Here is a 15530-nt window from a genome sequence, read left to right on the forward strand (position 1 = left end):
TAACTCATGACAACAATGAATCATAATAAAAGGGGCAATATTTATTTTCAATTTTCTGTCAGGCGTGGGACCAAATCTATTTGAAAGACAAGGATTTACCTCTTAGTTGTGGTATTAATGCAAATGACCTGCATAATTCCCTAACATTGTCCTGAAGAAAATTGAAGCTCATTATTCAATCACTTCTTTACAAATGTAAATTCAAGCACATGCACTGTTATGAGGTACATAAAATAATCCATCCTTGATTAAAATTCACAAAACGATTTGCAAGTATAAGTTTTACTTACATATGCAAATGGCTGGGATTTGGAGTGCAAAGATGGCACGAGAGGGGACCAGCTAGTCATTTCTTTTACTGTGCCATTGTACAATGGTGCTTGGTTTCCACAATCGTACTACCCATACAACTTCAAGTAGGAGAAAGGTCAATGCTCAGAATGGAATTCACAAAACGTCTTTAGGATTACGTCTTGTAAGCTGCAGTTGGTACGTTTTCAAACATAACTTAGGAAGTTTTTGTCAACCCTTAAAACATGTAAACCTATACCAGGAGACAGGAAAATATACAAGCTTACTATTGCACATTTGTGAATTGAACTTTTGTAGTTTAGACTAATAAGGAAGGTTTAATGTAAAACAAGTCTTTGTCCTGCAGTGTCACTCCTAGGAAAAACATTAGGGGCCGTATTTATACTCTGGTTGCGCCGAATTTGCGTCGTTTTTTTCGACGCAAATTCGACGCTAAACTAACGCCAACTAACGCCATATTTATACTATGGCGTTAGACGGTTCGGGCGCCAAAGTGCCCGGAGTGTGCGTCATTTTTTAGCGTGAACCCCTTCCTTGCGTTAATGATATGCAAGGGAGGCGTTCCCGTCTTAAAAAATGACTCCCAGGCCTTTACGTGGTATTTATACTCCCGGGCAAAAGAGACGCCCGGGAGTGGGCGTGGCTAAAAACGGCGCATTTGCGCCGCTTTTTAACGCCTGGGTCAGGCATGGCGTTAAGGGACAAGTGGGCTCAAAATGAGCCCAGAGTGCCCTCCCCTGCCCCCAGGGACCCCCCCTGCCACCCTTGCCCACCCCAGGAGGACACCCAAGGCTGGAGGGACCCACCCCAGGGACATTCAGGTAAGTTCAGGTAAGTACTTTTTTTTTTTTTTTATAATTTTTTTTGGCATAGGGGGGCCTGATTTGTGCCCCCCTACATGCCACTATGCCCAATGACCATGCCCAGGGGACAGAAGTCCGCTGGGCATGGCCATTGGGCAAGGGGGCATGACTCCTATCTTTACAATGATAGGAGTCATGTTGATGGGGGATGGGCGTCGAAAAAAAATGGCGCAAGTCGGGTTAAGACGATTTTTTAGCGTCAACCGGACTTGCGCCATTTTAAGACGCCCTAACGTCATTTTTTCCCAACGCCGGAGCTGCCTGGTCTACGTGGTTTTTTTCCACGCACACCAGGCAGCGCCGGTCTGATTGCGCCGTCTAACGCCATTCCATAAATACGGCGCCCGCATGGCGCTTCAGAATGGCGTTAGACGGCGCAAAATTTTTTGACGCTAAACTGCGTTAGCGCAGTTTAGCGTCAAAAAGTATAAATATGGGCTGAGGTCCCATATTTATACTTTTCTGGCGCCGAATTTGCGTCTTTTTTTTATGCAAAAGCGGCGCAAACGTACTCTCATGAGAGAGCGTTATTGTTCTTTATTGCAATGGCGAAGGAGTGTCGCTCCCCTGGCTAAGCCAAAAGCTTAAAGATAAAACAATATTTCTTTATTGTTTTATCTTTCAGCTGCTGGCTCAGTCAGCAACAAATGAAGGAAGGGGTGGGCTGGGCAACAGGAGGGGGGAGAGGGTAGGGGAAGAATGAGGGAGTGCATCTAAGTGCGCATGTGTGTTTGGCCGGCCGTCTCAGGCCAGCCAAACACACATGCACCCTTAGGTTTCTCCAACCCGGCTGTGTTGAACAGCCGGGCTGGAGAAACTGCACAGACCCCAGCGTTGTGTCTGAGTGCCAATCCAAGTCTCTCAGATCAATACTGACACTGCTTTCATGCAATGATTAGCATGAAAGCAGCATCAGGATTGCTGGGGAGCCTGTGCTGGTGTCCCAGTGAATACTGGGACACCAGAAAAGGATCGAGGTGGCAGGTGATGGCAACAGGAAGAGGTATGTTTTTAAAAATTGTTTTTTATTCCCTCCACCCCCGCCTGTCCCTCCACCCCACCTGCCCCTCCGTTTGAGATTTGTGGCAGACGCCGCTGGGTATTGCGAAAGACAGATGACACAGAATTACATTCTTTGATTGCAAACCATGAGAAAGATTTTTTTGTTGGGAAGCTGGTATTCAAGAAACAAAGAACTGAGTTGTAGCGTGCCTTCTGAGCTCTTCAACATACAAACCAAATAAGTGTCTCAGCAGAATTTGAAAGTTTGTTGACTTGAAGTTTTAGTCTGACACATCATTGAGAGTAACATTGGAGTAATTTAATAAAAGCAGTAAATTGCAGAAGACATCGTGGTGCTACATGCAATTGTATTGTGAGAGGAAAAAGATTAATTTTAGAACTGCCTAAAGGGTTCACATTTCCATAGCCAAACCTGAAAAGCACCAGAGGTTGAATTACATCTTTGCTGTTCTTTTCAGGTCCACTGATGAGTCTAAGCTGGTGATTTGCATTCCATGCAGTATTGTGAATGTGTTTGTGAAGGTTTCTGACTCCCCAGAGCATACCCAAAACATTTAGCATTTAATAACAAAAGGGGGCTCATCTTGTGCTAATGTGAGCTACTTCAGAACTACTACTGTTCATGGGTGACGTGTACAAGGTGAGCCTCATTCCTGGGATTCACATCTCCCAACATCGATGGGCAAAGATAGTATTGTGAGAAAGACTAGGGTGAATCATTTGTTTTCTATTCCAAAGTGCTGCTGATTGTTAAAGAGAGATGTACACAGATGTAAAATGCATCAAATATCAAGACAATTAAAAAATATATTTTGTTCTTACTCTGCAGACTTTCGCAAGCTGAATATGATCGCAGAAGAAGAAATGGATAGCTTTATTGAAAAAGATCGAGGATTTGTAGTAAACATTAATGAGCCAAACACCCTACCATTTGAAACAGAGGTTTAATTACTTTTGCCACCACAAAAGCCATGCTTTTGTATTTATGTCGGTTGAACCTTGTTAAAAAGGCATTTTAGTCTCTCCTACCTCCTGTGGATCATAGAGTTTTTGGCTATATTTATTGGTACCACTCTGCTACTGGTTGGAACATGGTACACATTTTGAACCGTGATGTGTCATTATTGTGAAGAGATTCATGAGAGTACAACAAACCTCATCAGCACAAACTCCATGCACAGAAACCAGCCTCTCACTTGCAGGTCTGAGGAGTGATCATGTAATAATATGGTGCTATCCGTCCTCTATGGCATAAGTGTGTTATCTGTGAAATATCTTTACAAATCAGGTGTCATGAAATAACACATGCCACTCTTAGAGTCTGGTATTGGGATTAAAAACCTACTAGAAGCTACAGAATGCTTCTGTGACTTTAAAAGATACATGTTAGAAACCTGGGATACTCTTGATTAGGAAAAGGATGAGCTGCAAGACACGAATTCCAAGAAAGAGTTGGATGGTCTCCCGAAAGTGTGCTACAGTATCATTTGGAATATTGGTCCATACCTTCAAGCCTTGTAATTTTTCAAAGTAAAATATTCAATGTTTGGTGGGGTATCTTGCATCTTCGCCCTACACTTGCCTGAGAACGCAGAGGCTGCAGAAGAAAATATTTGGAGAAAGGCACAGCTCTTCTTAACACGCTGCAATTTCTGACTTATCTGTGCACGCGTGCTTTATTTAATGTTGAAAAATGGAATCTATTTATAAAATTTGAACAGTTCTTATCCACGTGAATCACATTACTGTGTTTGTATGAAAATGGTGCTCGTATGTTTTTTTTTTTTATCTAGGGCAGATTTTGTGATCTGGGGCGTGGTAGGTGAACTGTGTTTCTAGATACACGGAAGAGCACAAACTACAAACAATGCTGTTTTTGTTTTGAATATATTTTATCTAGATGTAGGTATTTTAATTGTGATGCTTGTATTTAATGTACCTCTTACCCCATAGATCCTAATTAAGTAATAACCAACCTCCTCTGTGTAGAAGTACATTGTTATATATGAGGTAAATTATTAATGACATATTACATTCTCCAGTAAGAGGTCTAACTCCAAGTGTACTGTAAGCATGCCCCCTAGTGATCTACTGTAACCATGCCCCCTAGTGATCAAACTTGTTGAAAGTGCAACTTTCAGTCAAATGTATATTTATTTGAGCCAGGAATTGTATTTTATACAAAAGAATATAGAAGAAATACCTATATTTTGCACCTTCCAGTTTTTATTAAGATTTTTGTATATTTTCTATTCATGGGTTTTATGTAAAAATAAGAATAACAAATGTTTTGTACATTTTATCTGTTTGTATACTTGAATGACGCATACTTGTTTACAATACTCTGAGTTTATGTTTATTTTCCTGCCTGAGTTACCGTGCTTACATTTGCAAGTGAGGTTCCTTGCAAAGTTAGAATCCGAAATATATGAAGGTTTTTTTTTTTTTTTGTTTTTTTTAACTGAATCAAAACAGAGAAGGAACTGAGAACATTTAAGATAGAAGAAGTGGCAATGCCTCCCAGCAGGAAAAATGAACTTTGAAGCAGAACTCGGAAAAAGCAAGCATGAGCAGTTTGCTAATCTCCCATGAGTGAAAATGAGATTGCATATTAAAGGACACCTTGCCCTTCTCTCTTAGAGACCCAACTCAGTTACATTCTTGTTTCAATTATTAAACCTATTACGATGATATTTAATTCTCGTTGAAAATGCTATGTAGAATGACTATGTACTACTGAGCCATTGGAGCCTAAATTTTCTAAATAAATATTTATTGGCGAGTTATTGTGTAATCGAAATATTTTGGATTGAAGTTTGAATGGTCAGAGAACTTTTATGTAGATGCTAGTAAGATGGGAGGGGCAGGGTTATTTATAATTCATAACGTTTTACACAGTTCGTAACTATCTGTAAAGCATTACACATACAAGAGACCACATCATTTGAGCTGGAGGAACAAAACAAAAATACTGGGTCAAAAAGAAAGCGATCCAGTCAATCTGGTTTATGGATTCTTGAATAACAGCTCAAAATACAGGGGCGGAATAGCATTGCCTGCTACTGCCAGCAGCAGCAGCTGCAAACCTTTTCCCCAAAACAATAATAAACTGTGTTTATTATCAGTTTTTATTTTTTTAAAGGGGCGGAGACACAGGGGTGACAAGCAATGAGGGGGAGTGCTCAGCACTCCCCCTCAGAGCTCATGTGTTTGGCCAGCCATCTTGGGCGGCCAAACACACACGCGCAGTGGGCTCTCTGCCTGTGAGTGCCCTGGCTGGGTGCTCCCAGCCAATCCTGACGTTGCTCTTAGCAGCGTCAGGATTGGCGCAGGGCAGGCTGGGAGCCTGTGTCTGCAGATTAGAGGGAGGAGTGGGCGGAACCGCGGCAGAGGTAAGTGTCTTTTTTATTTATTTGAATATTTTTAATTTAATCACCCCCTCTGTCCCCCACCCACCTCTCCGCCCCTTCTGCTTCGCGTGAGCCGCAACTGTCAAAATAAAGGACAAACTGCACCTCACAACACAACTGCACCAAAGCTCACAAACCAAAATAGATTGAATTTACAGGATTAATTGTACTTTGATTTGACAGAGTGCAGGAGCATTTTTAAGTGAGCCTTCAGTTTTTACTAAAATAGCTTGTTGATTTTTTTCTAGGTTGCTAAGGTTGGGTATTCCATAACTTAGCCAGTCACTCACAGTCAGTTCCCTTTTATATGTGGGCTGGTGGACCACCAGCAGAGATCAAAATTAAATCAACTGTGTTAATTGTGAAGGCACCAAACTTTAGTGAATCAATCACCCTTTTTCCTGACAACTAATACCAGGGATGAGTCACAAATACACCTAGAAAACGCCTTGTGAATTTGCCCTTCTCTGTTGTGTTACGTTTTGTTTTTCGAAAGTTGCAAGAAAAAAACAGGACTAGCCCTGGTAGGATATAACAATGTAACATTCCCTTTTTTCATGAAAGACAACACAGTAGTGCTGCTAACCCAAAGGCAAGAGCTAAACTGGGGAATAATAACTCAGAATAAAGGTGAAAAACAAAAGTAAATCAGCTTTTTCATAAAATATTGTGTCAACAAGAAATGCATGGTAAAAGTGTTACTTGGTGCACTTTCAGCTGCAGCCATCTTGGAGAAAGGAGCCTTAAAAACAGCAGCTAGAGGTTCAATATAGATGTTTTCAAACCCTTCATGAACTGCTTAAAACATGAAAGGCAGCAGATACCCAAGGAGAGTGTTTCAAAGCTGGGGACCTAAAACCCTAAGACTTTCCCCGGGTCACAGCATTGATCTACTCATATTAAAGATCTGCACAGGGCCAGCTTTAGCAACGCCACAACTGTTAATCTTTTTTGGCACCCCCACAGATCCCCCCACTACCAGCCTCCATCACTGCCCATCAACTCTTCCTAAGCCTGTAGGAGGCTGGCCTGGTGTGTAGTGTGTACCTATGGTACTTACACCTTGTACCAGGTCCAGTTATCCCTTATTAGTGTAGTGTAGTCAGTGTCTACAAGCCAGGCTCTCTAGAGATAGCTGTGGATGAGCAGCCAAGGCTTATCTAGGAGACATGCAAAGCTCATGCAATACCACTGTAATCACACAGTACTCCCACACATGAAAGAAAACACACTATTTTGGTGACACAAATACCAAAAATGCCATAGATGCTATACTCCATTAGGAGGTAAGTAATACCCAAAATATATTCACTAGTAAGCAGAAATAGGCATAAAAACAGTTAGAAAACAGTGCAATGAGTGAAAATCACAATAGTTAGAAATGGGCCTAGAGGGACCACAAACCATATACTAAGAAAGTGGAATGCAAAAGTCGGTCTCCCACCTAGGCAATTGTAGTGTGTAGAGGAGAGCTGGGAGTACTTAAAAAGACCAAAGGTAAGTACCAGAACCCACCACATAGACCAGGAAAGCAGGAGTAAATCACATAAGTTTCCTAGAACACACACAAAAACGAGAAGTATAATTATGCAAACCCCAGAAGAGACTGCAAGACACCAACAGTTGATTCCTGGACAAGAGGACCCGTGGAAGAAGGGGACCAAGTCCAAGAAGCACAGAAGAGTCCATGAAGAGCAGGAGCCCCTGATGACACAGATGAAGGTGCAAAAGGAGAACCACCGGTGAAGAAGAGAAGTCAGCACTGGAAACAAGAAGACGAAGGGTGCAAGTGATGTCCCTTGCCGGATGGAGGATTGCAGTTGGGTTTCCATCGTCGGAGTTTGCCAACAAGCCTTGGCACACGCAAAGCTCACGGTTGGTGGGAAATGGCGCTGCCCGGGACCAGGGAGGACCAGGGAGGACCAGGTGGACTCCAGCCAGGGGTGGGAGCCAGAGGAGGCCCTCAGCAACTCAGAGAGCCCATAGAAGACCATAAAGCACACACAGGAGTCCCACAGCATGGGGACAATTAAGTTGCAGAAGAGGCCCACGCAGCACTACGACAAATGCTCCCATGCCGCTGGAGAACCATTCAGGAAGCTGTGTGTTGCAGGATAGAGTGCTGGGGGCCGGAGCTACAAGATGCATGAAAGTCTTGGAAAAAGGATGTCAACAAATCTTGGCAGCTGCAAAAGACACAGTGCACAGGAGTACTGTCTTGCGTGGGGAGGCAATGTCTTACCTCCACCAAAGTGGGACATTTGGAAGAGAAAACAGCCGGGGCCACTTCAGTCCACCACCCATGATGCAGGATCCATGGAGTTCAATGTAAAGGGGATCCACACAGCCGGTCCTCATCGCAGTTGGTGCCTGCAGAAGCAGGGGAGTGACTCCTTCACCCTAAGGGAGATTCCTTCTTCCTTCTGATGCAGGCTGAAGATGGGCTGTCTTCAGAGGACACACAACTGGGAAACTGTTGCAGTTATTGGCAGGAGTCGGAGATACAATGTTACAGGAGGTGTCTTGCTACTTTGTTGCAGCTTGTAGGTTCCTGGAGGGTCCAGATGCAGTTTCTTCAGTGAGAAGTCAAAGTGGAAGATACAGAGGATTCCTGCGTGAGTTTTACAATCCGAATCTGAGGAACCACCCAAAGGAGAGACCCTAAATAGCCCTGAAAGGGGGATTGGTCACCTAAACAGGTAAGCACCTATAAGGGGAGGGCTCTGACGTCACCTGTGGCACAGGCCAATCAAATGCTCCCCGAGTTGGCGTGGCTTCGAGCTCATGGAGTGAGCTGCCTCGGGGAAGAGCTCCGACCTGGGGCCCCCGCTACACATGGATCCTGCAAGCATTGACCGACACTTTGCTCACCCCCCCTCTCCCTAAGGGTCAGGAGGAGGGGGGCGTCAAGAACGAGGCCGAACAAGTAACATCCGAGCCTCAGAACCGTGAAACGCAAAGAATCCTGCCAGGCTGCCTGACTCCAAAATGGCAGGCGCCCTTGGGCTGACAGAGCACGGACCGATCGTGGCCTGTAAAATTTGCCCAATGCGACGGGTGCTCCAAGTATTGTCTGACTTCTGCTGCTGGGGGGTAGGCTCCGGAATCGTATTTCGTCCTGCACTTCGGTGAAGCCCTTTTCCTTTTGCAGCGGTGAGTACTACTGTGAGGGCTGGGGCGAGGAAGGAGGATCCCACATCTCCTTGCCCAAATAGCTCCTATAGGGCGAGACTGAGAGGGTGCCTGGTCTGGCGGGGCTACTGGGAGACTGTTTCCCCCCTGGATCTGTAAGAGGAAGGGAAAGAACGCAGCGCTGAGGCGGGGGCGGCCCAGACTGTGAGGTGGATGGGCTTGGGCCTTGACTGGCCTTGACTGCGCCAGGCACCCCGGGGCAAGATATATTGCTGCCCGACGCAATGGGCAAAATCAACAAGAAAAAAGACATGGTTAACGAGTCTGGCGACCATCACGATGGCCCTTTCCCCCCTCCTGCCGGATCGGCACAGTCAGCGGCTACCTAGAGCCCATCGCTGGGGGACATTATGCAGGCTATTACGTCCTCCAGGGAAAGCCTAGAACTCAAAATAGATACCATTGCATTGGATTTGGGCCTGCTGAGGGAGGACCAGCACCGACTTGCGGAAAGAGTGGCGACAACTAAAAAAACTGTTGAGGAACTTAAACCTGAGTTGGTGACGACCGGAGATCGTGTAACTGCTCTCGAAAAACCAGTGGGGACACTCCTGGTCTGCACTGAAGATGCCAAAAATAGAACTAGGAGGAACAGCATTCAGGTAATTGGCCTACCTGAAAAAGTTGAGCGACAAGACTTACCTGAGTACCTGGAAAGATGGATTGTAGAGGAGGTGGCCCCAGAAGGCCTCTCACGTTTCTTCACCTTTGAAAGGGCGCATAGAGTGCCGACAAGGGCTCGCCCCCCGGGGGCACCACCGAGACCAGTGGTAGCTTGGCTATTGCATTGTAAGGACCGCGATCATATACTAGCAGAGGCTAGGAAGGCCGGAGAGCGAAGAGTGGAGAACAAACTACTCTGCATCTTTCCTGACTTCTCCTGCGAGGTCCAGAGGCAAAGAGCATCCTATCTTTGCACACGCTAGGGGCACCCTCATTTGGATAAGGGCGGGAATACCGTTTCAGATGACCAATACACTAATAGATCCTGACAGGCGATATATGGTGGTCACTGGCAGATTGGGGGGATGAGATATCACACTGATAAATAAATACGCACCTAACATAGATCAGGGCACATTTCTAGATCAGTTATCGAACACCTTGGCTCCTCACTTGCTCCACTCAGTACTGATTGCGGGGGATTTCAATTGTGTAGCTGCCCCGGGTCTTGACCGGGACTCATCAGTGAACACCTTAGCTAAAAAAATCCTTGAATGGCAAACAGGATGGCAGCTGTTAGTCTCCTGGCGGACCCTCAACCCACAAGCCAGGGATTATTCATTCTACTCTGCAGTGCACGATTTGTATGTGCGGCTTGACACCTTCCTATGCACACCAGAAATACACACTCAGACATGGGACATAGAATACTTGGGGAGAACCATCTCCGATCACAATCCCATTCTAATGCACTTACCATGGATAAGGGCTAACTCCAGCATTCCCACCTGGCGCCTTAAGCCTGACTCCCTCGAAGATCCTGCATATCGCAACCAAATAAGGGGGCATACTACACAGTACTTTGAAGACAATGAGACAACGGCCCCCTCCCCTCAAATATTATGAAAAGCGTTTAAGGTGGTGATACGCGGGTGCTGCATAGCTGCATCCATGGGGGTTAGAAAAACATTACTACGAGGAGATGAAATGGCTGAGGCAGAACTCTGCTCGCTGGAGAGATGGGCGCCGGAAAGCCCTGTTCTACAGGGGGAGCTTTGGATGGTTAGGGAGAAGGTAGCTGAGTATACGGAGAAGCTTCACTGCTTATATTACAAACACTACATGGCTGGGGCGCATGCGGAAAGAGATAAGGCAGGCGCATTATTGGCGTGGTTGCGCAACCCGCCCAGCGAGGTTCCCCCATTACAGAGATCAACACCCAGTCAGGAATCAAGCTTTACCAGCAGGTCGACATAAACCATCACTTCCTCAAATACTACACCACCGTTTATGCCAGCACCTCACAGGGGGAGGGGGAGGAACTACGGGCATTCTTAGATGCACTCCCACGCCAGTACCTTAGTGAAGCAGAGAGGGATGGCATGGGAGGCGACATAATGACGTCAGAAATTAGGGACACCAACAGAGGACTGGCCCGAGGGAAAACACCCGGGACCAATGGCCTACCGATTGAGTTTTATGCCACTTACGCGCAGGAGTTGGCCCCTAAATTGGCACAGTTGTACAACGCCGCACGTGCAATGAAACATCTTCCACAATCCACAGGAGAGGCCCTGATTGTCCCTCTGCTCAAACCCGGTAAGTCCCCAAGTGATAGTAGGGCTTATAGACCCCTCTCCATGTTAAATTCAGACTACAAGATATTAAGGAGAATATTCGTGACTAGATTACTCCTGCACATGACCCGATTGGTACACTCCGACCAGGCGGGCTTTATTCCCTCTAGGAATAATGCCCAGAACGTACGGAGAGTTATACATGTTAAGGATACTATTGCCCTTCTGATGGCAGCGGTCGCCGTATTGGCAGTAGACATTGAAAAGGTATTCGACAGCCTCGAATGGGATTATTTATATGCAGTGCTGACCCGTATGGGATTTGGTTAGGGCTTCATCAACAGGACAAAGATCTTACATGCAAACCTGAAGGCAAGATTCAGAACTCGTGCCATTGTATCAGAGCAGTACTCAGTGGAGAGGGGCACTAGGCAGGGTTGCCCCCTATCACCGTTATTATTTGCATTGGCAATGGAGCCCTTAGCTGCCCAGGCTCGGACTGCCACCTGGTATCGGGGATTACTGCAGGGCAGCAGGCGTCATACAACAGCATTGTATGCAGATGACTTGCTACTATTCTTACAGAACACTGATCAGGAGTTGGAGGGGGGCTCAGGCTCAGGCTCATTTGGCTGACTGACAGGCTTGAAAGTCAATTGGCAGAAATCGTTCTTGTTTCCCCTGTCTGCACACAGCGATCCACCAGAAGAACTGGGGCATGTAACATGGGAGCCCCGGTGCATGCCATACCTGGGAGTTAAAATATATCATTCTAGATCTGACATATTAGAGGGCCCTGAGAACTAGTATAGCTTTTTGGTGCTCGCTTCCGCTCTCAGTAGCTGGGCGGATAGCGGTCATTAAGATGGTAGCACTCCTGCGCCTGTTGTATTACTTTGCGGTCCTGCCTGTCTGGATTCCTGCGGCGGTGCTCAGGGAACTAGATTCTATGCTCACAGCATTTAGTTGGGGAAGAGAGTGGCACTCACCAAGCTGAAGCGACCCCGGTCTGAGGGAGGGCTGGCGGTTCCTGATTTTGAGTCCTATTATTTGGCTGCTCAACTACAGTGGCTAACTCGCTGGGTAGTGGAACAGGGGACCGGCGAGGAATGCGATGACACTTTGACTCCCCCGGTGTCGTTGCTGGCAAGCCTTGGGAGGAGGCTGGGGCCCTACAGATGGGAGACCTATATTGTGAGGGTAGTCTCCTGCTATTCGAGGACTTTCGGCAAGCACATGATCTTTCGCAAGGCCAATTTCTGTTGCACCAAGCGATCACACATGTAGTCCAAGTGCATTGGAGGACTGGGAATTTAGAACCTGCTCCTCATCGCCCAAGTATCTATTTATTAACTTCAGACGGGATTCAGAAGGCCGTCACAAGTTTATACAGAGCAATCAATGTAGGGACACAAGAGCCCCACGAGGAACTGCGACGCAAATGGTAGGTAGGTTTGGAGACCCGGATATCGGAAGGTGAATGGGGCCAAATACTAGAAAGGGCACAAAGATTTCCAGAAACGCTAGGTTTCAGCTCATACAATTTTTATCTTACACAGAGCTTATCTTACTCCGCAGAGACTACGGGAACATCTCCGGATCCTAGATGCAAAATGTCCCCGATGCGGGATAGAGGCGGCAGACTTCATACATATGCTTTGGTCTTGCCCTCTGCTGAAGGCATATTGGAACACAGTGGCGAGGGAAGTGGCGGATGTCATAGAACGTGATGTTGCTTGTACAGCTGCCCATTGTTTACTACATTGGTTTCCTCACACCCCCAAGAACTGAACAACTAGTAGATGTAAGGATCTCTTATTCATACTAGCTAAAAGAGAGTTGACGAAGAACTGGAAAAGCCTAGCTGGCCCTTGTCTTCCCAACTGGAGGAGAGAGCTAAAGAAATGGTCAGAGAGTGAAAGACTAGTCCTGCACATAGAGCTCGGGAAGGGCAGAGGTTCTCCTGAGTTGAAAGAGGCCTGGGATCAGCTTATTGTAAGGCTACAGGCTGAGACATTGCACCCCTGCACAGAAGGAGTAGAGCCAGCTTCTGTATCCACCGATCGACGGGATACTTCACTCAATAGTTCACCAGACGGCTAACGCTGGGAATAGAACGCATGCCTGAACTCTTCAATCTGAGGGTTCAGCGAGGTATACAGGGGCAACATGGGGGGAAGGACAATGAGTCACATTAACACTGGGTGGCAAGGGGGGGATTGTGGGGACACGGGGGAGTTAAGAGTTAAGAAGTTTATGCGTTATCTTATAGTAACAATTGATGGAGGTACCACATCATACACTTAGTTTCCTTAGGCACCTGCACCTGACAGTCAGAGTAGGGGATAGGAATACAGTATTTGATAAAGATGGGCTGCTTTTTGTTAGTAGGTTAAGATCACGACAAGCATGGTATACGATAATTGCCTAGTGTACGATATTCATTTCAACGTGGGCTGTATAGAATATAGACACCTCTACATTCCATGTACTTGTATGATTGTAATGAGAAACTAATAAAATTTTAATCCAAGATGGCAAAAACCAGGGACCCTCTGGAGGAGCTCTGAGCACCACCCGTGGGGTGGTGATGGACAGGGGAGTGGTCACTCCCCTTTCCTTTGTTCAGTTGTACCAATGTAGATTGGTTTATGCAAGGAGAGCATCAAATGTGCCCTTCAAAGCATTTCCATTGGCTTGGGGAGGCTACTCCTCCCAAGCCTGTAACATTATTTACAAAGGGAGAGGGTGTAACATCCCGCTCCCAAAGAAAATCCTTTGTTCTGCCTTCCTGGCCTCAAGCTTTTCAAGCAACAGGAGGGCAGAAACCTGTCTATGAGGTGGCAGCAGCTGGGGCTGCCTGGGAAACCTCAGGAGGCTGAAATGGCAATGCTGAGGGTTATCTAATGAGCCCCCAGAGTGCATGGAATCATACAACCAATGCTTGCAAAAGCCTTGGGGTATGATTCCAACATGTTTGATACCAAACATGCCTATGTTCAGAGTTACCATTATATAGCTGGCCATAAGTAGTGACCTATGTCCAGTACACTCGTAAAATGGTGTTCCCGCACTCACGAACTCCGGGAAAAAGGTCCTGGGGTTCATGAGGGCAGCTCTACTAGTGCAGAAGTCCCCTCACACACAGGTACTTTGCACCCTGCCCTCAGGGCTGGAGGGCCTGCTATAGGGGTGACTTATAAGTGACCTGGTGCAGTGAAAATGGCAATGAAAGGGTGCTTGCATCTTTTCACGCAGGCTGCAATGGCAGTCCTGCAGAAGCCTTTGCATGGGCTCCTAATGGGTAGCCAAATATATGCTGCGGGCCATAGAGATCCCCTGGAACCCCAAAGTCCTTGGTACATAGGTACCGTATACTAGGGATTTATAAGGGGCCACCAGTATGCCAATCGTGGGTGAAATACAGAGTTTTGGGAAAGAGAGCTTAATCACTGTGGTCCTGATTAGCAGGTTCCCAGTGAACACAGTCAAGCACACTGACATCAGGCATAAAAAGAGGGTAACCATGCCAAGAAAGAGGGTACTTTCCTACAACTCCTGCTCAAATGTATTTAATTTCCTGTATAGCGCTTTTTATCACATGGGTGTCATAGCTCATCACACACACATATTATACAGAGACAATGAATCACACAATTGTGTAAATCAATGCAAAATAAATGTTACATAAATCAATTGGGTCTACATGTCGTAGGACTCACCAGCCATCCATACTGGAAGACATTATGGCCCTCATCCTGACCTTGGCGGGCGGCGGAGGCCGCCCGCCAAAGTCCCGCCGTCAGGTTACCGTTCCGCGGTCGAAAGACCGCGGCGGTAATTCTGACATTCCCGCTGGGCTGGCGGGCGGCCGCCTTCAGGCCGCCCGCCAGCCCAGCAGGAAAGAGGCTTCCACGATGAAGCCGGCTCGGAATCGAGCCGGCGGAGTGGAAGCTGTGCGACGGGTGCAGTTGCACCCGTCGCGTATTTCACTGTCTGCGCAGCAGACAGTGAAATACATTTAGGGGCCCTCTTACGGGGGCCCATGCAGTGCCCATGCCAATGGCATGGGCACTGCAGGTGCCCCCAGGGGCCCCGCGACCCCCCCTACCGTCATCCGGTTCCCGGCGGGCGGACCGCCGGGAACTGGATGGCGGTAGGGGGGGTCGGAATCCCCTCGGCGGCGCAGCAAGCTGCGCCGCCTTGGAGGATTCCAAGGGGCAGCGGAAAACCGGCGGGAGTCCGCCGGTTTTCCTGCACTGACCGCGGCCAAAGCGCCGCGGTCAGAATGCCCTGCGGGGCACCGCCGGTCTGTCGGCGGTGCTCCCGCCGACCCTGGCCCCGGCGGTCTAAGACCGCCGGGGTTAGAATCACCCCCTATGGGGGTCATTCTGACCTCGGCGGTAAAAGGCACTTACCGCCGGTCAGAAGCACGCCATAACACCGCCGCGGTCGCGGTAAACCGCCACGGTCATTCTGACCCGCAACTG

The 15530-nt window shown here is 47.2% G+C and overlaps 1 protein-coding gene across 1 annotated transcript in view; it reads left to right on the forward strand.

Annotated features, from left to right (window-relative positions):
* TRPV3 (transient receptor potential cation channel subfamily V member 3) overlaps nt 1-4942 on the forward strand; it is a 62280-nt gene extending 57338 nt beyond the window's left edge. The window contains exon 14 of the mRNA XM_069221436.1: nt 3028-4942. Coding sequence (XP_069077537.1) covers nt 3028-3146 — 119 coding nt within the window. The 3' untranslated portion in view covers nt 3147-4942. The remainder of the gene's footprint in view (nt 1-3027) is intronic.
* Nucleotides 4943-15530: the final 10588 nt, after the last annotated feature.

The sequence above is a fragment of the Pleurodeles waltl genome, chromosome 3_1, assembly GCF_031143425.1.
Source record: "Pleurodeles waltl isolate 20211129_DDA chromosome 3_1, aPleWal1.hap1.20221129, whole genome shotgun sequence".
Lineage (NCBI taxonomy): Eukaryota > Metazoa > Chordata > Amphibia > Caudata > Salamandridae > Pleurodeles > Pleurodeles waltl.